Source organism: Heloderma suspectum, chromosome 1 (assembly GCF_057233095.1).
Source record: "Heloderma suspectum isolate Gila_16-S chromosome 1, 16-S_ref, whole genome shotgun sequence".
NCBI lineage: Eukaryota > Metazoa > Chordata > Lepidosauria > Squamata > Helodermatidae > Heloderma > Heloderma suspectum.
Genome location: NC_139458.1, coordinates 347,394,633 through 347,418,289, shown reverse-complemented (window position 1 = coordinate 347,418,289; position 23,657 = coordinate 347,394,633). Strand labels below are relative to the sequence as shown.

General features: G+C 42.9%; 1 protein-coding gene across 6 annotated transcripts in view; it reads left to right on the top strand.

Annotated features, from left to right (window-relative positions):
• Positions 1-22,726, top strand: part of LRP11 (LDL receptor related protein 11) — a 37,141-nt gene extending 14,415 nt beyond the window's left edge. For 2 of the 6 annotated variants that reach the window (XM_084827805.1, XM_084827803.1), the window contains exons 4-9: positions 2,790-2,915; positions 3,669-3,722; positions 3,860-4,060; positions 10,534-10,704; positions 15,558-15,656; positions 19,324-22,726. In XM_084827805.1, coding sequence (XP_084683931.1) covers positions 2,790-2,915; positions 3,669-3,722; positions 3,860-4,060; positions 10,534-10,704; positions 15,558-15,656; positions 19,324-19,478 — 806 coding nt within the window. In that variant the 3' untranslated portion in view covers positions 19,479-22,726. Of the gene's footprint in view, positions 1-2,789; positions 2,916-3,668; positions 3,723-3,859; positions 4,061-10,533; positions 10,705-13,052; positions 13,270-15,557; positions 15,657-19,323 lie in introns of those variants that run through there. The other 4 variants (XM_084827804.1, XM_084827807.1, XM_084827806.1 and 1 more) reach the window with 4 other exon arrangements.
• Positions 22,727-23,657: the final 931 nt, after the last annotated feature.

Here is a 23,657-nt window from a genome sequence, read left to right as displayed (position 1 = left end):
GCAGCCCCTCACCCAGACTTTTGGGCAGAACCGAGGGGCTTGGGTAGCAGGTGTTCACGCTTTGCAAAGGAATGAAGGCCTTGCTGCTGCTGCTTCTGTTTATTTATATCCCGCTTTTTCCCCAATACTGGGACTTAAGGCTGCTTTACAACATTAAAACTTATACAATTAAAACCTGTAAATAGAAGTATAAATAGAAGTATACAAAAGTTTAAAATATAATTAAATCATCAATAATATTAAAATTGTATAAAATATCAAAATGTTAGAAGACAAGAAATATAACCATAATCTCCATCCATCATATTCTCACAGGTCCAGACTAGATATCCCCAAAGGCCTGCCGGAACAAAAAGTTTTTATGTGCTTGTGAAAGCATATCAAGGAGGGTGCCACTCTTGCCTCTCTGGGAAAGGAGTTCCAGAGCTGTGGGGCAGCCACTGAGAAGGCCGTCTCCCACGTTCCCACCAGATGTGCCTGTGATGGTGGCGGAACAGCAAGAAGGGCCTCCCCTGAAGATCTCAGGGCACGAGTAGGCTCACGGGGAGAATACGGTCTTTCAGATATCCTGGACCCGAGCCATATAGGGCTTTATAGGAACCTGACCAGCACTTTGAATTGTGCCTGGAAACAGACTGGGAGCCAGTGAAGCTGTTTTAACGGGAGTTGTATGCTCCCTGTAGCCAGCCCCAGTCAACAGTCTGGCAGCAGTTCTTTGAACCAGCTAAAATTTCTGAGCACTCTTCAAAGGCAGCACCACATAGAGCATGTTACAGTAATTCTTGCTTGGGACCTTGTAGTACTTGATCATCAGCTATTGAAAGTTTAGCAGCCACCCATAGCTTTCTTTGACCTGAGAGGCCGGGGTGGGGGGGGACATGTGCCAAACACAGGAAGGTAGAGCTCACCCCTCTCTTGTACCAATAAAAGGAGTAATGGCTTGCACCTTTTGCTACCATTGTTTGCACTCCCTGGGCCTGTAGCCAGGGTGAGCTGGGGGGGCTGCCCCCCCTTAAATTGTCTCTGCTCCCTAAATGTTTTTACAAACAAATAATAAAAAAGTTAACAGTTTTGTCTTTAAAAGGCCTGCAAGCCAGATGAATTGCTCCCCTACGTTTTGGGTGCCCCCACCCCAGAACCTTTAGGCTGGCTATGTTCCTGGCCCTCGCCACTTGTACTGGCAGTGACCCTGGGCTGTCGTTCCTTTAAAATTTATTTATTTATTTATTTATTTAATGTATTAATTGCCCATCTGGCTGGTCACCCAGCCACTCTGGGCAATGTACAATAATAGAAACAGTTTAAAACAATACAATTCTACATTAAAAACATCATATTTCTAAAAATACCCTAACCCACCCCAAATGCCTGCCTGAACAACCACGTTTTTAATGTGTGGCGAAAGCTCATTAAAGAGGGGGCATGGCGGAGTTCCCTAGGGAGGGAGTTCCACAGAGTGGGGGCCACCACAGAGAAGGCCCTCTCCCTCGTCCTCACCAGTCTAGCTATCCTGGCTGATGGGTAAGACAGCTAGAAAATGGTGCTTTTTCAGGTGGTGGCTGCCAAGTGCCTTATTAAATGAGGGTGGGTTGTTCCACCCATCCTCCTTCAGTCCGACTGAGCTAGCAAAAAATTAAAGGGCGGTGGGGCAGGGAGCATGTTGCTTCTTGGGTGGGAGGAGTCAGTGAGACATGATCTTTTGCTGCCCTGGCTGCACTTTCGTGCGGCCTTCTCTCTTCCTGCCACCTTCCTCTCCCCCACCTCCAGTTTTCCTTTTACCCCCAGCTCCCAGATCACCAAACCTCCCTGCAAAACAAGTGAGTTTCTGCTGGTGCCAGAAGCCCTTGGTTCGCCACCTGCTCCTCTCACTGTTTGGTGGCACTCCTCTTCCGCTGCTCTTCGAACAGGAAAGGTGCGCTCCTCAATCTTTGTGGTGGTGGCAGCGGCAGCACTGCTCTTCCTTGCCTGTCTTCTGGAGCTCTCTTGTGAGCTCGGTGCTCTCTTTCTTCCATGTATTTACTCTTGAAGTCAGCAACTGCCGAAGTCAGCAATTGCAGTGCTGCATCCGTGTCAGAGGCCTGCTTTCAGGGGCCTCAGGTTAAACCAGAGTGAGAACAAAGGAGAAAGTTTTCTCTCCAGTCTGCCCCTTTGGCGCCACCCCCATCAAGCTCTTCCGAGTACTGATTGGCTCAGCAGGCCTCATTCTGGGAAGGTGCTGGCCTCACGGCTGAGCAGCTCTTCCTCACCAGCCTTTCCTCCTCCTGCTGCCGGCCTGTGGGCCTGCACAGATCACAGGTCCCCAGTAAAGGGGGGACTTGGGTTCTGTACCTTCAGTAGTTGTGTAGAAGAGGGAATGTCAACAGGGGTAGTTTGCATGACAAGCTACACTTACTGAGATTCTTTCTTCTACACAACTATTAAAAGGTGCAGGAGCCCTGTCCTCTGTCGCATCTGGTCACTCTAGCTGACTTGTTTCATGTACACTGGCAAATCACAGCGCGAGCATGGTCTGTAAGATGTGATTTTTCATAACATGCTTACTATTTATAGGGTATAGAATTTGGTTTTGACTAGTTCAAACTGTGCTCCTTTTTTTTTTAGAGATGATTTGTTTATCAGTCTTGCATTACCCTTATAGCTAAAATAATCATTTCACAGCTGACAAGGGTGGCAGGGTGTATAAATGCTGCAGCTTCCATTCCTGCATTTTCAGTTTTAAACAGCTATCTTATCTAATTCCCAGTTTAGTGGTTCAGTTTTCTTGTAACTTGAGGATTGGTCTATCATAGGATGTGTTGGGGTTTGTTCACGCTACCAGTTCCTCTGTGATGATGGCTGCTGTATTGATATCACCTATGCCTGTGATGGAGAACCACACTGTCCTGATGGATCTGATGAAACTTTTTGTCAGAAATGTGAGTGAGCAGCACATTTAAATGTTCATAGAATCATAGAATAGTAGGGTTGGAAGGGGCCTATAAGATCATCGAGTCCAACCCCCTGCTCAATGCAGGAATCCAAGTCAAAGCATCCCTGACAGATGGCTGTCCAGACTCGTCTTGAACGTCTCCAGTGTGGGAGAGCCCACTATGTTGAGTTTGATCTCAGGGAGGAAGCCTCGAAAAGACTTCTAGAGGCCCAAGAGGTGGTCCTGACAGGTCTCAGGCAGGAGTCTGAGGGACCTGTTACCTGACCCTTTTAACTACAGATGCCAAGGGTGAACCTGGGACCGTCTGCATGCAAAGCATGTGCTCTACCACTGAGCTATGGTTCCTCCTTCTGTCTACATTTTATGTACAGTTGTTACAAAGGAATGAAAACCTCCTTCTTTAAGCATCTGAGTTAGCTGGCCCACCTATAGAAACTCATGGTTAGAATCAGTCAGTCCAGAAAGATAGAAATGTAGTATAGTAATTAATAGCTTCATTGTGTTAGGAATTTGGTATCAAAAGCCTTTACATATCAATAAATAGATATTTAATTTAAAAAATATTGCTACCATTGGGACAGGGAAAGTCAGATGTTTAAACAGTGCTCCAGTATTAGAGGAAGGTGAGCACTGGCTTTCAGGTGCCCCACCAACAGGTAATCAATACCATCAGAGTGGACAGTGCTGACCATCCGTTTGGTGTTGAACCACAAGATACATGTTTTCCTCCCCAAAACAGGGTGCCCCACCTCCACAGAAGCATTTGATGAGGTGGAAGGGGAGATCTCCGCAGGTAAAACCCTGTTTCTGCATGCAGTTCCCACCTGGCTAGATCAGAGCATAACCATTCTCCTTCTGTAAAGACAATGCTTTGAGTATTTTTTAACCACTATACAAATTGTTTTTTTGTGTTAATTTTCATCTACCCAGTTAATTCAGGACAAAAAATAGCTCACACAGCCATGAGCTCTATCCAGCAAAATACTGTTGGACTAACTAAAGATGCCAACAAGGAATACGCATTTGAAATCACCCAGAAAACTACTGTAAGCAATCAAACACCTGATGTAGACGAGTTCAAACAATCACCCTCTCAGGGACCAAAGAAACAAAATACTGGGTTTATGCCAGGTAAGATTAGCAACATGATATAGCTTGAATAAATTACTGTTTTCTGACCGGTACCCCAATCATATACATTGGTACAGGCTTATGACATTGGCATAATGCCACTGGAATGGTAGTTTAATGTAACGTTTCATAGCATTGGTATTGTGTTCGGTATGCCCCGTCCTAAGCACTTGTCTGCCTGTATAACCACACCACGTTGCTAAGCACCTGTACTTGCAAGAGTAAATGCTAAACTAGATGCTATGTTAAATACGTAGCATGCAGTTCATCCTCACCATATTTTTATCTTGAAATAAACAGGCAGAGTCCTGATCTGGATCAGGACCACCACACCTTAACCTGGATCTTGTTGAAACCTTCCTACCCAGCCACTCCCCCACTTAAATTAATTCCCTCCATGGAGGCTAAGAAAAAGGAAAAAAAACTCCACTGGCACCAGTGGAGGTTTTTCTATATATTTTAGCTTCCAGTGGGGTAGGACAAATTTAGGAAGGGAAGTGGCTGAGTGGGAAGGTTTAAACTTCTCCTATCCATGTGCCGTGGTCCTGATCCAGATCTGGAGCCATATGTGTACTCCAAGGTAAAAATAATGTGAGGATCAACTGCATGCTACCTACTTAATGTACCGTTTTGTTCAGCTCTACTTTGGGCTAAACTAGAGCCATCCTTGCTCCAGTGCAGAATTAAGCAGACTTAGGCCCATCAATCTCAATTACATTAGTTAACTGATTTCAAGGAAATGCTGAGCATTCTGGGCCTGATCGTGGATCACAGTGCATAAACAGTGCATAAACATGTTCCAGATTTTATGAAGGGACATAACAGCCATTACTTTAAATTCGTATCTAGCAGATTGTATTTTTTTTCTAGCGGCTATGTCTTTTTTCTCTTTTTTATTCAGGAGTAGGCACAGGGGCCTGATCCAGATCTTAAAAGTCTCCTATCCTCCACGCTAGGGTTCCAATCTATATCGGGGGCCCTGCACTTAATCTAGACTAAAAATGAGGAAACAGCAGCTAGATATGGAGTTAAAGTAATGTATGTTTGATGATCCCCTTCATGGATCACTGCCTTGTTGTGGTGAAGGGGCTTGCGTAACTCAGTGAAGTCATAAGCTATGCCGTGCAGGGCCACCCAAGACGGACAGGTCATGGCAGAGAGTTCTGACAAAATGTGGTCCACTGGAGAAGGAAATGGCATCCCACTCCAGTATTCTTGCCAAGAAAACCCCATGGAACGTATCACAAGGCTAAAAGAGATGACACCGGAAGATGAGCCCCTCAGGTCGGAAGGTGTCCAATATACTACTGGGGAAGAGCAGAGGGTATTTCCAAGTAGCGCCAGAAAGAGTGAAGCGGCTGGGCCAAAGCCGAAAGGACACTCAGCTGTGGATGTGTCTGGTGGTGAAAAGAAAATCCGATGCTGTAAAGAACAATATTGTTTAGGACCCTGGAATGTCAGATCAATGAATCAAGGTAAGCTGGAGGTGGTCAAACATGAGATGGCAAGATTGAACATCGACATCTTAGGAATCAGCCAACTCAAATGGACAGGCATGGGCGAATTTAATTCAGGTGACCATCATATCTACTATTGTGGGCAAGAATCCCTTAGAAGAAATGGAGTAGCACTCATAGTCAACAAAAGGGTGGGAAAAGCAGTACTGGGGTACAATCTTAAAAATGATAGAATGATCTCAGTACGAATCCAAGGCAAACCATTCAACATCACAGTAATTCAAGTCTGTGCCCCAACCACTGATGCTGAAGAAGCTGAGGTTGATCGGTTCTATGAAGACCTACAACACCTTCTAGAACTAACACCAAACAAAGATGTCCTCTTCATCATAGGGGATTGGAATGCTAAAGTAGGAAGTCAAGAAATCACCGGGATAACAGGCAAGCATGGCCTTGGTGTACAAAATGAAGCAGGACAAAGGCTAATAGAGTTTTGCCAAGAGAACACGCTGATCATAGCAAACACTCTTTTCCAACAGCACAAGAGACGACTCTACACATGGACATCACCAGATGGTCAATATCGAAATCAGATTGATGATGTCCTTTGCAGCCAAAGATGGAGAAGCTCTATACAGTCAGTAAAAACAAGACCTGGAGCTGACTGTGGCTCAGATCATGAGCTTCTTGTTGCAAAATTTTGGCTTAAATTGAAGAACATAGGGAAAACCACTAAACCATTCAGGTATGACCTAAATCATATCCCTTATGAATACACAGTGGAGGTGAGGAATAGATTTCAGGGATTAGACCTGATAGACAGAGTGCCTGAGGAACTATGGACGGAGGTCCATAACATTGTTCAGGAGGCAGCAACTCAATCCATCCCAAAGAAAAAGAAATGCAAGAAAGCCAAGTGGCTGTCTGATGAGGCTTTACAAGTAGCTGAGGAAAGAAGGGAAGCGAAAAGCAAGGGAGAAAGGGGAAGATATATCCAACTGAATGCAGAGTTCCAGAGAATAGCAAGGAGAGACAAGAAGGCCTTCTTAAATGAACAATGCAAAGAAATCGAGGAAAACAACAGAATGGGAAAGACTAGAGATCTCTTCAAGAAAATTGGAGATCTCAAGGGAATGTTTTGTGCAAAGACGGGCATGATAAAGGACAAAGAAGGCAGGGACCTAACAGAAGCAGATGAGATTAAGAAGAGGTGGCAAGAATACACAGAAGATCTATACAGGAAAGATCTTAATGTCCCTGATAGCCATGATAGTGCGGTCACTGAACTTGAGCCGGACATCCTCGAGAGTGAAGTCAAGTGGGCCTTAGGAAGCATTACTAACAACAAAGCTAGCGGAGATGACAGTATTCCAGCTGAGCTATTTAAAATCCTAAAAGATGATGCTGTTAAAGTGCTGCATTCAATATGCCAACAAATTTGGAACACTCAACAATGGCCACAAGACTGGAAAAGGTCAGTTTACATTCCAATTCCAAAGAAGGGCAACGCCAAAGAGTGTTCAAACTACCACACAATTGCGCTCATTTCACATGCCAGCAAGGTGATGCTCAAAATCCTACAAGTTAGGCTTCAGCAGTATGCGGACAAGACTGAATGACTGAACAACAACAACGTTTGATGATAATTCTGAAAGATCTTATGTCACATGGAAAGTCAAACAAGTACCTCTGGACTTCATAGCGTTGTAAAAGATCAGGCATGCCAGTGTCTCTGTAGAAAGAATTCCTTGACTGGTATAATAGGATATGCATCTATCTTTGATATGTGGGAGATTGTAGAAAAGACCCTAAACCCATACAGATTATCATTTTCCACACCTTCCAGTGCACATTCCATCCCAAGTCTGGCCCTGATGGGTGCAAATATTCTCCTTCTCACTTGGCAAGAAGATACAGGCAATTAACCTATCCTGGGGTGAAAGAGCTCCCTGAGGGCATTTTATTTTTCTGCATGGGCTTCTTCCATGCTAAAAGCAGGAGACCCTGCAGCTTTAACTGAACAGACAGATTTCACAGTTTGACCAGTAATATGCATATATTACTTCGGGGTTGGACTTGATGATCTTATAGGCCCCTTCCAACCCTACTGTTCTATGATTCTGTGATTTTATGATATACTCTAGACCAGGATCTACATACATAGCTCAATGTCACCCTCAGTTTTCTGTAGTATTTTTCCTTCTTTGTTTTTAAAGCTCCAGAGCTATTGAGAAAAAGATGTAGGGTTGTATCCAGTAGTGCTTTTGGACTAGGAGAAAGCTCTTCCACTTGGGCAAGGTGGAACACCCAATATTTGCCAATCCCCCTCTACCCATTGCAGCCTCCAAGTTCCCTGAACAGGTGTGCCGGAGGGTTGGGGGACCCTCTAGAACCTTATGAGATATTTCACAGAGGGCTGCAATAGGTTAAGGGGAGTGGCGAAAATCAGGCTCCTCACCTTGCATGAGCAATAGTGCTTCCTACTAGTGCAAAGCCACCACTGGATACAATCTGTAGTCTCCATAGTGCTTCCTACTAGTGCAAAGCCACCATTGGATACAATCTGTAGTCTCCATAGCTTCTTACCTTTGAAGGCAGATACCTTTTGCCTGTGATTCAGTTAATAACATAAGATGAGCATTAATAAAATAAAACAATTCTAGCCAAAGATGCAGCAGCAGCCGCCAAACTAGTAGTAGTGCATATTAAAGCAAAAAACAACCAGTTCCTTGATTAAGAAGCTGAAGCATTATAAAATAGTGACTACCTGTAAAGATCTGGTACACAACGCACCTTCCTTCTCTCAAAGGAGAACAGGCTGGGAAGTGCCATCATTATATTACTTACAAACAAGTTTCCACCAACCCCAGTTTCTCCCTAATTTTGAGACTGGGATGACCACAAAGCTATGGGACTGTGATATGTAAGGGGTGAGGGATGCTTTCAGCAAGTCTCCTGGGCTGTTGTGCTAGGCAAGGGCTTACTTGGGGCCTCCTTAAAAGGTTGGAGTGTGGACAGTAGGTTAGGCATGTTAGCAAGACAGATTCTGAGCCTTTAAAGCACTAGCCTGTCCCAAGTACCAATCCAAATAGCTTTTATTAAAGATTCAAAATAAAAAGAAATAGAAATGAACAGAAACATTCAGAAATAAACAGAATATTGTCTAACTGGTCCATCACACTTCGAAATCCTAACATAGTTCTAGTGACTTATACATGAGGGGAAACCTCCATTTGCATACCAAGGGAGTGCTCTGTCCACAAGGAGGATCTACAGAGTTTCCCCATGAAAAAGACAAAGTAGGCCCCAACCCCTATTCTTTATGGGGAAAGTCTCAGAAAAGTGGGGATAGGATGACTGATAGTAAAAAGGCCACTGACCAGTGAGGTGAGTCACAGCAGGTAAGGGGATGTTGAGAAAAGGGCGATCAAAGCCTTTGATTACTTATTTCTTGAAGTTGAGAAATGGGGGAGGGGGAGTTGGCTGGGGGGTTTTCCTGTTAGATTCTTCTTGAGGAATAAGAAAAAACAATTATGAAGGTGTGTTTTGGGGATTATGACTGAAGAGGTAATTTTTGGGTAGACAAGGGTGGATTCTGTTACATTACCATTTAACGGACAGTGGGAGTGCAACCCTGTTAATTCTGCTCGACCTCTTATTGGCTTTTGATACCATTGACCATGGTATTCTCCTGGATAGACTCTGTGGGATGAGTATTGGAAGCACTATGTTACAGTGGTTCCAGTTCTACCTACGGGGCCAATTTCAGAAAGTAACATTGGGTGACTATTCTTTGGCCCCTTGGCAATTGAGCTGTGGGGTGCCACAGGGCACCATCTTGTCCCCAATGTTGTTTAACATCTGTATGAAGCTGCTGGGAGCGGTCATTGGGGGATCTGGAGCTAAATGCCATCAGTATGCTGATGATACACAGCTCTATCTCCCTGTGACATCTGAATCAGGAGAGGCTGTGCAAGTCCTGGATCAGGGCCTAGACTGAGTAATGGGCTGAATGAGAGCCAATAAACTGAAGCTGAATCCTGGCAAGATGGAAGCCCTGTGGGTGAGTGGTTCCCAGTCCTGGAGATAGGCGCATTGCCTGTTCTGGATGGGGTTGCACTCCCTTTGAAATATCAGGTCCATAGTCTGGGGTACTCCTAGATCCATCATTATTGCTGGAGGCCCAAGTGGCCATGGCAGCTCAGAGTGCCTTTTACCAGCTTTGGCTGGTTCACCATCTATGGCCTCTCCTGGACAGGGATAGCTTGGCCACAGCAATACAGGCATTCATTACCTCAAGACTGGATTACTGTAATGCGCTCTCTGTGGGGCTGCCCTTGAGGCTGGTCTGGAAGCTGGAGCTAGTGCAGAATGCAGCAGCTTGGCTGTTGTCAGGAACTGCCCGTTTTCAGCATGTAGCTCCTTTGCTTAAGGAACTACACTGGCTGCCTATTCGCTACCGGGCCAGGTTTAAGGTATTAGCACTAGTGTACAAAGCCCTAAACTACTTGGGACCAGGATACCTGAGAGAGCGCTTTCCCTCTTTCCATGGAGGTCATCAGAGGGCATGTCCCTGGTGGTTCCACATGGCCCCATGGCCCCGGCTGGAGTCCACCAGGAAAAGAGCCTTCAGTGTAGTGGCCCCCTTCCTGTGGAACTTCCTGCCTTTGGAGGTCAGACAGGTGCCAACATTGTGTTGCTTTCGGTGCCTCCTGAAAACATAGTTATTTTGAGAGGCCTTCTGTGAGTGACCAGCTGCAGTTTATTAAGTTCAGAATCTGTTTCTTTTAAAATGTTTTAATTGTTTTAATATGGTTTTTATTCTTTTATCTTCTTGTTCACCACTCTGAAATCTTTGATGTGGAGCGGTATATAAATATTGTAAATAAAATATAATAATAAAGCACTTATTTAAAATAATAAAGCACTTATTTAAAATAATAAATACCAAATACTAGACAAGCTAATTGATATAATACTTATATTTATAATGTATTTTTCTTGTTACAATTACAGAGCAATGCTTGGTACCCCCTGCTGCTGGCCCATGTAATGGGCACTTCCCTCGCTGGCATTTTGATGCTTTTTCGGGCAGTTGCATGCATTTCATCTATGGTGGCTGCAAAGGCAATGAAAACAACTTCCTTCAAGAATCTGACTGCCTTGATGAATGTGTAAAAGTTCATGGTAATCAGTCACCTCTGAGAAGGAAAAAGTATCACAGTAGAACATTGCTGTCGTGTAGACCCATTGGAATCCCAGGAGTTCCTTTAATGATCCTTCCAGTAGTGGAGAGGAGATCAGCAGTGGCAGCCAGGAACATAAATGTGCTTGTAGAATCCATCTACCAATTGTTGAAATATGTGGGGTGAGAGCTCCCACACCCTTCCACTCTGTGACTTCTGTTACATATGTGGCTTGAGCCAATTTCTGACTTATGTTCCTGGCTGCCATTGCAAGTCCCCATTCCCTCACTGCAAGGCGGCTTAAAGTATGAAGAGAGCTCCCAGTGGTCTGCATTTCATGCATGTGTGCCTTGGTTCATGCTGGAATGCTGGTTGCTATTATGAAGTACACTTTGCATCCAAAGCTTTGATTGTTAAATGTGAAAACATTCAGTATGTTTCTGGCATATCCTGCAGTGTGTACGTAGTTTATAGTAAACATCAGAAACTAATGCTACATTCTGATACCTGGGAGCAAGTCCTATTGAACTCAACATGGTTACAGTAGATATATATAGGATTGCACTGCATGTCAATGTTGACATGTACAGGTAATTCTAAGATTTTAGAGGCCAGCAAGAAATGTAATCAAATACTAGCATTTACTGGTAGCCTGACAAAATTTCATCCCCATTTCTATCATTTATAGTAAAGGATGACATTTACCATCACTGGTTTGAAAATTCCCAGAACAAGCATGGTGGCACAGATGTTACTGATATTTATTGGAAGACCGTAAGGTCAATAAGTGCCCCTGGGCTCCAAAAATCTTAAACATTAACAGTAATTCATAGAGCTATTAACAGTAATTCTTAGCATTCACAGAGTTTCTGACATTTATCATAACAGTGTACATAGATCTAAAACATGAGTATTATTTTTAAAACTATAAACATTATATATAGGGACCATTAGCCTAACCCCCATGTTGAGGCAGACCTCAATCAGCAATTTGTTTTGGCCCTTTACTAATACTCTGGCATCACTAGCAATAGCAGGGTGACTGTAACCTGCCTCTCTGGTGGCAGATTTCTCCATGGCCACAGATGATGAACAGGAGGAGACTAGAAAGGATACATTTTATTCCCTTCATTTTCATTCCAAATTGTTTACAAATCTTGTAACTGAAGCCTGAAATGTGTGGCTGAAAATGTTTGGATTAAAATTTTTAAACTTACTTAGATCCAAGCCATTTCACTATTGCTGGAGAAGTATGTTGTGACAAGTATGTTGTGGCTCATATCATTCTTGGCAGCAAATGTTAAAATGAAAATGTAAGAATAATGACCTTAATATATATATATATTAAATCATATATACACATGTATATATGAATCTATGAACAGGAACAACTTCATGACAAAATAAGACCCATTCTTTGATTCCAGTTGTGCACAACACTTCCAGAATGTTTCAGGCCTTGCTAGTCATTCCAAAACAAAAGGAATGTTGCCATGAAGAACCCCAATGGTGGGTCTTCTCTGTAGCAGCACCCACCCTCTGGAAAACCCTTCCCCGTGCAGTTTGGGAGACAGAAAATGTGGCATCTTTCAAGCACCTCCTAAAAATGCATCTTTTCCCTGGGTTGTAACTGCTATTTGGTTTTACTTGCTACTTTTCAAGTCTTATTTTGTGTTTTATTGTGTTGTATTTTATTGTTTTAATAGTTGTGAACTGCCCAGAGAGCCTTGGCTGTTGGGCGGTATATAAATGTAATAAATACATATTTTTAAAAGATCGGGTTGCTGCCAAAATGGCACCCCTGTGTCTGTTTCCCTTACCTCTTCTCCCCATAACTTTTAGGACCACTTGCCCCATGTCCTGGTAGCATGCTGTATGTTTCCCTGCACTAGCCAACAGTGTGGAGTGAGAGTAAAGAAATACATGCACAATGTGATGATATCAGGACACAGGCTACACAACCCTATATGTTACAGGAGAGACGAGGAAAACTTGAGATAGACATGCTGTTTTGGGGGGTAGCCACATGTTTAGTATAATGTGCAGTGTTGGCCTTGGAGCAACTTGTAATGTGTTTTCATCTTAGCAGCTAGTTATATATGTAGTGGCTTAGGACATTCACATTACACTTGTGAAGCACTGTGTTTGGTATGGATTTTTATAGGAGGTTTAAGCTGATTTTATAGGAGTTTCTGAGAAAATGTGTGAGGATTTTTCTTTATTTTTAGAGATATGTATTAGAAGTTATATATTTTGTACACCATCCAAGAGAATACAAGCTTCTCCGTGTGATAAGGTTCCTGAGGTAACTCAGCAATAGCCATTTTGAAAAGTATGTTTATTCCGTAGGTGTCAAAGGATGCACGAGCACTTCTAAGGACAAATTCAGCTGCTCGTAGATTTCTAAGCACAGATAATTTTGCGCTCACATCTGACTAGCATATCTATTGCGTTGTAGCTGAAGAATGCATGTTGTCTTGACAAATTTCCTGGCAAGCAATGTAGCAACAGCAACGGTCAGCGCACACAGCAGCCGCAATGTTTCTTGCAGCCAAAATATCTGCCAGTTTATGTAAGTGATTCATATAGGAGTATCAACCACTGCATCAATTATACACTGCGGTGTTATAAAATCACTGCCTTTGCTGACAAGTTGATATTCCACTGACATTCTTTATGGATACATTGCTAGAAATAACTTCACACAAAGGGTGTGATTCAAACTTCTCAGGTGCGGAATTCTGCTCCACTGGAGGTAGGGGTGAAGATGATTTTTGCCAATTCCTCCTTCCCCTTGCAGCCCCCAGCACAGCCTCCCATGCTATTCTGGAGAGTCCTCCAACCCTTTAGAGCAGCTTTGGGGGGCAAAGTGGGCTGCAGGGAGAAGGGGAAGTCAGTGAAAATAGTCATTCCCCCCATCCTCCAGAGGGAGCCTCCACTGAATCTGTCCCTTCTGGAAATGCAAGGATCCCTTCTCTTCATGGAAGGACATGTCTAGAGCCAACCGTAGAATGTACAATGCTTTTGAGATATTTGTATGCTGAAAAGCATTGGCTGTATTTGATGTATGATTGCCTCCTGGAGACCTCAAGCTACAGGCTTTCCTATCAAAGCTTTGGGCTTGGGAGATGGCTATGAAAGGGTAAATCCCTGCACACCTAACTAGTGCCCTGAAGGATGTAGAGCAGCTCAGAGGCTTCATCCCAGCCACCTTGTCTCTTCTAGTGTCCTGCTGACTAGAGGAGCCAGGCTCTGCCTCTGACACAGCTGCTCCCTCAGTTCTCACCAGCACCACCCTTCCCACCACAGCTCTGGTCAGAGGGAAAGAGCTGCTCTCTAAGTTCCTGTCTTTCCTACAGTGTGATTATCATAGACTGCTTTGAGAGGACAATCTATCCTGAAAGGCGGGTTACAAATCCATTAAATAAATTAATTAATATAGGGTGCTTTCTCCATTACTCTAGGAAATTGTGTGCTAGCATAGGGTGGGGCAGCACAGTATCAGAACATATGATGTCACACTTGTGCCGAACAAGCAACTTCACTTTGTTAGGCCTCACTCCCTCAGGCCCTGCCTAGTTGCATGTATAGCTATTTGTCCATGAGCCTTTGCAAAAAGAAACAGGAATAGATGGCTGGCTTGTTGACTGGTCATTCTTTAGCAGTCTGCCTAGAGTTAACAGACAACTGTTCTCCTGCCTAGTTGCCCATCCACCCATCCATTTGTTCTTCTGAGCTTTGTTTCTGCTCAGCCTGCACCTTTGGTGAAGTTTTCCTTGTTTAATCTACTATCTTGCCAGTTCCCTGGAGTCTTTTGGAGATTTCTGGGAGCCTAGTGCAGCTGATACCCTCTGTCCGGGTGAGGAGAAGACTCTGCTCAGTTTGGACACAGTTTGGAAACATCTTGTATTACCCAGCCCTAGTGCTCACTAACACAGAGGGCCTATTCCCCCAAGGCTCTGTGAGATTATAACAGCAACAAGAGGTTTTGGGGGAAGGCTTTTTAGTTCAGGGGTCTCCTGGCAGTTGGAACAGTTTCCTCCACTGAAAACACCAAGAGTCAGGAGCAGTCATTATCACCAGCCCAATGAGGTCTACAAGGCTAAAAGGAGAGAACATAAAAAACACTCTAGGAAAAACTGGGCGATAAAAGATAACTTAACAATGTTTTAATTGCTGCCCACTTTAACCACGTAAATTACTTTGTTCATTTGTTTTTGTTGAAAGATATTACATAAACATTGGGCTGTATCCAGAGAAAGGTACGGTGCAATCTTATATATGCCTACTAAAAAGTTAGCCCAACTGAGTACAGTGGGACTTTCTTCCAGATAAGTGTTTATAGGACTGCAGCCTTATTCACACTTCAGTCCCATTGAAATCAGTGGAACATAGCCACTTTTTGCATTGAAATCCCACTGATTTCAATGGGACTAAAATATGACCAGCTTCCTCTGTATTCAACCCATCCTGAATAAATAAATTGGATCCTGAAAATGCTTTGCCCAGCTCTTGAAACCTTTGCTGCCCCTACGCTTATATGTTAGTATGGTTTGTGTTGTTTGTTTTCAATTTTAACTTGAAGATCTAAATATGACATAATACAAAAATAATTGGGCAAGCACAAAGCAATACAAATAGATTTCTCACCTATTTCTTCCATCTCCTGCATGTTGCCAATTCATTCTAAAATAAACTAACCTTCCTTTGAAAAGCTATTAGGAAACAACTCTAAATCTAGTGGGTGCTGTAGTTATTAAAATAATGTAGAAGTGATTAAAGACTGCAGCGCAAATTATTCCTTAATTTAATAAAATATAATTGTAGGTATATTTCCTGCTTGGTTTATTACAGATTCTAGAACCTCAGGGAAAGGCACAGATAAGGATGAAAATGACATTGTGGTGTTAAAAGGCACTCAAATTGAAAAGAGCCATCCAGTCCCAGAAACAGGTAATTATGAGGCTATGTTTTAAACTAAGGCTTTCTGGTTCTGCTTGATTTGGGCAAGGTAGCACTGAATGTTGCTTATTTAAACTAAATGTATAGAGCGCATTTTTCTTAACAAAACAAAAGGCCCTAACACTAGAATCCTAAACACTTGCACCACCAAGTCAACATAATGTATACTACTGGAATAACATTTCTGCAGTCTGGTTATGTCTTGGATTGGTCATGTACCCCTGCCTAAGTCTGTTTGCTGCTTTAGCTAGTCTTAGGATCACTCTTCTAAATGGGTTTAAACTGTGGTAGACTTCTATTACAACAGCAAATCGTACTGAATATCTTGCATGCTTGGAGTGCATCTTGGGGCATTTATTGTAGAATTGCCATGCACTGTTCACTCACTTTTTATATGGCATCCACACTACACCAGCATCCAATTATTATCATCCTATATCTTCCCTGTGGCTCTTCCACCTTTTCTCAGACTGCAGAAAGTCCAACTTTTTCAGAAGAATGGAAGAGTAGCACAGTCTCCACACATGTAGATGCCTTCAGCACTACTTTTTAAAAGGGCAGGGGGTTGATGTGGGCAGTAACGTATCGGGAAAGTGAAGCTGTCATAGCTCTGCACACATTTATTATAACCCTTGTGGTGGATGCCATTTTGTGACCCAGTTTATGTTTTTGTAATTAATCTTTTAATTAGTACTAAAATGCTTCACCGGCTTTTTTATTTATGAAAGAGAAGTATCGTGCAAAACACCATAATGCTATAATTTTATGATTTAAAAAAATGATTTCAAATAAACCCTTTCTGATCACCATCATTAACCAATGGTGCTTCCAGATGGACAACTCCTAGTGCTACCAATCAAAAGATGTTGTGCAGCTATTCTGTCATTGAGCTTCAACACACCAGGCTAAAATCCCACATTGTTGCCAGGGCTTCTGCTTCCAGATCCTTTGAAGGTTTAACATCAGCTCCTTCACATGGGTTGGACACATGCTTTCTCGGAGAGGGGGGATCAGGAGGGGCAGCGTAGGGCTTCCCTGCTACTGGGAGCGGTGGCCTGCCACACGGCACAAAGGATGGGTTGGCGCACCTGCCATTGCCCCATGCAGGACATGGTGTGGCATGGAAGAATTTCAAGAAGGAGGCACCCCGGAGGTGGGTGGGGGACAAGGGAGGCGATTTTCTATATCTTTCATTATACAGCCACTAGTTGGTGCTGCCAGTATATCAGATTATCTTCGTGCTTTTTCAAAGTGGGATAAATGAGGAAAAGCATGCAAGGCTTCATGGAAGTTGACAACATTGTCTAAAGGACCCGCAAACTTCCATGAGTGGCCAGTCGTGAGCATCTAATAAATCACTATCTCTTTGACGGACTTTTTGTGGAAAGAAAAAAATATGGAAGATGTGTGAAAACATGGGAGGGTTACAGTAAGTGGAAGATGTCATCTAGACCCCTGCAAAATGCTGTGAATGAGGCAGAGTGATTGCGTGATAAAGGCCTCATCTGGAAGCACCCCATCTTGCTAAAAATGGCAGCGGCCTAAACCAGTTGTTTAAATTGTTTTTAAAAATTAGTATTGTATTATACTGTTATACTACTAACACACCATAATACCAAACCGTTACATTATAGCATTAGGGTAATATACCTGTCTTTAATGTCTTTTTAGCACTAATTAAAAGGTTGATAAAAATTGGGTCATAAAATGGTCCCTACTGCAAGGGTTATAGTGAATGTGTGCTAAGCTTCAAATGGCCCCAACCACAACAGCTGTGTCACAGCCACTGGTGGAAAAAGTGCAATACTCCCAATAGTGTGGAAGGCCAGTTTTAATTCTGTCTATAGCTTACAACAGAAGAGCCATGTTGGGTAGTGCTAGATGCCACCCATCTGGAGATACCCATGTTTTTATTCCTGTCTGATTTGATGGCCTATATCTTTGTGTCAGGCTATGTACTGTCTTCTCCCTCAGAAGCAGGCACATCAAGAAGTCTGTCCTGTGGCACAGAGGCAACTCTGTGCTAAGGGAGGATGGCAACCTGCTTTGCCTGGTCTCTCTCTTCATAACTGTCTCCAAAAAGCCAGTCATAAAAGTTGTCATATTGCAAATGGACATATTGGTTCCCTTACCTGGTGGGCTTCTGGCTTGCTCAGCTGAATCTCAAAGAACAGAAGGATGCTCTGCAACAGACCCAATGTGTCTGCGAGATGGTATCTGGAAACTGGCTTAATAATATATCTGTGACTTGTAGTTTGCCCCAAAGTATTCTTGCTGCAGCTTACAAACGATGTATACATTTTTTTCTAACAAGGAGATTTTTTATTTATTTATTAAATTTATTAATCGCCCATCTGACTGGTCACCCAGCCACTCTGGGCGATGTACAACCCACCATAAAACAATTTAAAACAATAAAATTTTACCATAATTTTTTTTTTAAAAAAAATACCCTAGCCCACCCCAAATGCCTGCCTGAACAACCACGTTTTTAATGCACGACGGAAGCTCATTAAAGAGGGGGCATGACGGAGTTCCCTAGGAAGGGAGTTCCACAAAGTGGGGGCCACCACAGAAAAGGCCCTCTCAAAGAGATTATCTTTGTGTAGGAAGATGGCAACCTGTGATGCAGTCTCCTGAGACAGAATAAGTTGGACCTTAAGAGATATTACATATGTAATACATACTAAATCACAAACACAATGGATGGCTTATTTTCTAGTAATAACCACTGGGGGGTCTAGGGGGATATAGCATACAAATATACATAATTTGAGCAGTGAAGCCACTGTGGAAGCGTAGTCATCACTTTTTAGACACACAGCCTTCCTCACCACATTGACCTCAGGGAAAAGCTGTTCTTCCAGTGTGCAGCAGAAGCCAGCTTTCCACAGCCCTGACTGCTTGGCCGTTGTGTTCCTCCCAAGGAGACCCCTCTCTGGGAGCGGCTTTTCAAGAGTAAAAAACCCCCATGTAAATATGTCTTTAAAAACTTTTTCAAAAACGAAAGGGGCAAATTGATCAGATAAACGTGAATGATGCTTAGAAGGGGGAGGCATGCCGAGGAAGAGGCAGTCAGCCTTCAGTTTGGAGGTTGTGTACGCATCCTTTGAGGAGTGAAGGCAAGGGAGAAAAACCTGCACCTGCTCCTGTTTGCAGATACATCTGCATGCAGTGTAACATCCCTAAGCACTAGCTTTTATGTGACCACATTTCATTCCTACAAGTAGGATCCATGGAGCTACATGCCCAGGATGGTAAATAAATACTATTACCAAGTGTCATAGACATCTGGTAATATGGCTACGAAGTCTGAATGGCAAGAGTTTTCCAAAAGAGTTCCACTAGACAACAGTTACTTTTTGAACCTATGGGGAGGGACACGCACACCTGCCAGGCTGTTCAAGGGCACTTTCCCTCCAAATTCCAGCAGTGATCACTGTACCTACAGGGGACTCTGCATGAGATGGTGCTGCTTTACTAGGGACAAGGATTCCGTTTGCCTTTTGTTAGTCTTTCAGTAGGTGGGACAATGGCTAACGTGGGATGGTTTCAAGTAAGATGATACACAGTTCCTTCAAAATTCTGAGACTTGGCATTATTTATTCCATTTTTGATGAGTTCCAGTGTTAACACTTCTTAACTCCTCTTTTTTTAGGTGCTGTACTCCCACTGGCTCTGGGGTTGGCCATCACTGCTTTGCTGTTGCTCATGGTAGCTTGCCGATTGCGGTTAGTGAAACAGAAACTTAAGAAAGCTCGGCCCATTATGTCAGAGGAATCAGATTACCTCATAAATGGGATGTATCTCTAAAGCGGGATTCAGGTTACTTCCCTTCTCTCAAGCTTTCCCCCAAAAGTGTGCCTCTCGCATCTAAACACATTTTTTAAAGTAAAACCTCATGTTTAAAAAAGAAAAAGCAGCAACCACCTTCTAGAAGTTTCTTTTAAGGTCTGCGGTAGAGTAGATGTGTATAGTTGTAATGGCATCAGAATGGCTTCCTCTGCCAGAGCTCCAGGAGTATCCTACGCTTGGCAATAAGGCAGGCTCCATCTTACTGTGTTGTACAACTGTTGTAATCTCACAGAAACACCTTACTGCCATATCTCAGGTGTGCAGGGTAATGCCACTAGAGCTTGCTCTGTGGTAGCTGAAATGCCTTTAGAATTCCATGTAAATTCCTTCCTTCTAGACTTGTCCTCTCCTTGCAACTCCATCTGCACCCAATTCTGCTTTGTGAAATAGCTTTGTGCAAGGTTACGGCACCACTTAGAATACTGTGGATGGCTGATCCACATTGCTGCACCAGTGTGATGATACCCAGTGTGATTAGTTTAAAATGCCCCTGTGATGGGGTGTGGCCTGATGCAGCAGTCATGCCAGATCCTAAGCATATTATTTGCTGGTGTATTGGCTTACAGGATCAGACTGTAAGTGAGAGATTGCATTCCTTTTACAGAAAGGATATTTCTTTACTAATTTGAATCAGTTTTTCTTTTAATTTTATTTATTTAATATTTATTTATTTCATTTCTATACTGCCAATAGCCAAAGCTCTCTGGGTGGTTCACAGAAATGAAAACCACAAAGTGCAGCATAAAACAGTATAAAATATGAAAGCTTAAAACCACAATATAACAGCATAACCAGAATAAAACATAGCAGCAATGCAGAGATTTTAAATACAGATTTAAAACACCAGAGCTAAAAGATTAGGAAGCTAAAATGCTAAAATACTAGGAGAATAAAAAGGTCTGGTGATGGAAGGAAAACAACCTAGGCGCCAGGCAAACCTCTCTAGGGAGCTCATTCCATAGCTGGGGGGCCACAGCAGAAAAGGCACTCTTTCTGGTAGCCACCTGCCTCACTTCCTTTGGCGGGGGCTCCCAGAGAAGGACCCCTGAGGATGATCTTAGGATCTGGTCAGGCACATATGGGAGGAGGCAATCCTTTAGATAACTTGGCCCCAAGGTGTTTTAGGGCTTGGAATATTAATACTAGCACTTTGAATTGGGCCTGGAAGTGGACTGGCAGCCAGTGCAGCTGGAGAAGTACTGGTATAATGTGATCTTGTTGGCCAGTCCCTGTTAACAATATTGCTGCCCTATTCTGGACTAGTTGAAGGTTCCGGACCATTTTCAAAGGCAGCCCCATGTATAATGCATTGCAGTAATCCAGATGAGAGGTTATCAGAACATGGATAACTGTAGCTACGCTATCTCTGTCCAGATAAGGTCGTAGTTGGTATAGTGGCCTAAGCTGATAAAAAGTGCTCCATGCTACTGAGTTCACCTGTGCCTCAAGTGACAGTTCTGGATCCAAGAGCACCCCCAAGGTCCTGAATTAGTACCAGATTACATGGTACTATGATAAATTCAGGATGAGCTCAGATAGAAGCATGTTTCCATCTATAGAAACTGTTGCAATTTGTAGATGCAGCAGAATATTTAGACTTTGACTTCTTGCCTCAACTTACACTCCCCCAAAGGCCAAAGTCAGTTATTGTACACCTGAAAGCAACCCAGCATTAACGTGAAATAGAAATGGGGCACACTAGTGTGGTTATGGGCCACTGCAAGTATGATGCCTGTCAGCTTCTTGTCTTGTCCTTCTCAGTGCTGTCAGTCTCTGCTACCCTGCAAACTGTAAACACACTACTTACTGGGGCTGTCCGTGGGAAAGCAGTGCAATTAAAACTCACACACTGAAAACCTTTGTTACTCCCCCTTTTCATCTTTACTTTCCTATTTACCTACTAAATGGGAATGATACTACTATCATCCTTTGTGCTTTTAAAACTTCTGTCCTCTTACCTTTGAAACAAGATATGACAATCCATCATGCTGTCTAAAATAAAGGTTTAAGAGATTACCTTGGATTGAACTAATATCAGTGACAGATGTCATCTCAGGCTTAATGCCTCTTTCCTCCAAGTTCAGAGCAATTCTGCCTTTTCCATTCCTATCCCTACATTTTTCTGAATGTTGCAAAAAGGATACCTGTAGTTCTGATTAAGTCAGCATTAGAACATGGTTTACCCAGTCTCTCAAACAAGTCCACCAAAGTAACTAGTCCACAACATTTTTACTAGTGCACTTTCCTACCCATATCTGTTAGTAATTTCCAGTACCAACAGCCTGAAAGAAACTGCTCTTAGCCAGTGTACTATTTGCCTATCTACCTACTTGGCCAGAGGCACTTCTTACTTGCCAGAGGCACGTAAGTACTTACAAACTACCCCACTGAAGTGCTGAGTTTCATTAAGGTGAAAGATTAGGCCTGGTGTATACAGGCAGCAGAATGCAGTAGTAGAATCCCAAAGTGGTAAGACTGGACTGTACAGCAGAGGGAGAGTACACCATTTTTTAAAATGCTCACTTACACAAAAAAATTCCCATGAATTAAAAAATGAACAACTAGCACAGCAGGGACGAAGAGTGTAACTGAGTCTGCCCTCTGTTGTGTTAGTTTTCTAATTGGAGGGAGGGTTAAAAAAAGAAACTCCTACACTAAAGAGCATTAAAAATGTGATGCCTACCTTCAGCCTGAAGTGTTACCATCTACTCTAACACCTTGGGACTCTGCTACAAATGTAGTCCAGGTCTTAATTTCAGCAACTGTTGCTGCAATGGCTAGTGAGCTTTCCATTTAATATTGATACAATATTACCTGCTTCCATGAAGTTTTTAAGAATCTTGCTAATTGGTCCCTCACAGCAAAGTTATAACGCTTCAATTAAAATTATAAAGCTCCAATTAAAAGCTCGTCCAATTGTCAAAAGAATTCAATGTATGACAGAATTGTAAGAAGTGTTATACAGTGAAGTGTGTATTCTATGTATCAGTTATTGTATGTGAACTCTCCACTTTATCCTATTGTGTAAATGTGTTCCAGTCACAGGGCTGAGGTACAAATCAGCGCAGAACAGGAGTGCAACTATTGGGTATGTCGCTCTTATTTTAATGAACTTGCAACTTTGAATCCTACCACAGACTCCCAAATAGTCAATGTATCAATCTGATTATGTAAAATAAGAAATAAACCTATTTTATTCTTAATAACCTGCACAATATTTGTTTTCATTTTGATAAGGATTATGCAGATTAGTTTTAAAGACTTAATAAAGAGGGGATGGGTTCTGTACAATACAGTTCACACAATCCAGACAGCCCACCATGGGTTATTTAAGCCATGGTGGGCTGTGATTTGTGCCAGCACGTGCCAGGCAAGATTTGCATATTCAGCACCTGGTCACAGCTTGTTGTGTCTTTGCAACCGTAAAGGCTCTCAGTATCCACTTTTGCTGTCCATCTATTAATCCCCACATCACAGGGTAGTAGTTTAAAAGTGCATGTATATCCACTTTTATCACAGATTTTCAAGAACAACATTTATACACGCAATGATTTCCAACTCAAAAGAAGCCACTACAGGACATGACCACATCATCAACCTCAGTGAGCCATTATCCTCATTATACCACCAGCATCCGGCAGAGCTAGCCAGCTTCTTAGCAAGCCTCTGTGGTGTCCAATATACATGAAACATCAATTTTTGTTGAATCAATCTTAACTTTAAATCTACAGAAATAGTTTATTGGATGCTAAACTACAACTTTCCATTGATTAAACTGTATAGAGCCATGATGAATGAGTGTGATCTCTGGATGAATTATTTTGTGTAGTAATCTCCCAGTGATCTGGCCTCTCCTCCCTTCTCTTCCACCCTGCAAGGAGGATTTGGAAGATTCATCCCATGCCTCTTCGCCAGCTCCCAAGCAGTTTTGGAATTCCTCTTTAAGCCCTCCAGGTCTCTGAGCACTGAAGAGCCATGTGGAGAGCTATCTAGGGTTACATGCTCTGTTTGGGGCAAGGGTATGATGATCTTGGGAAACTTATTTGGGGGGCAGGATCTTCACAGTGGGGGGCATAGATCTGCTGCAAGGTGGGGGGCAAAGGAAGTGTTCCTGACTGCCTAGGCTTCTATTAGTGT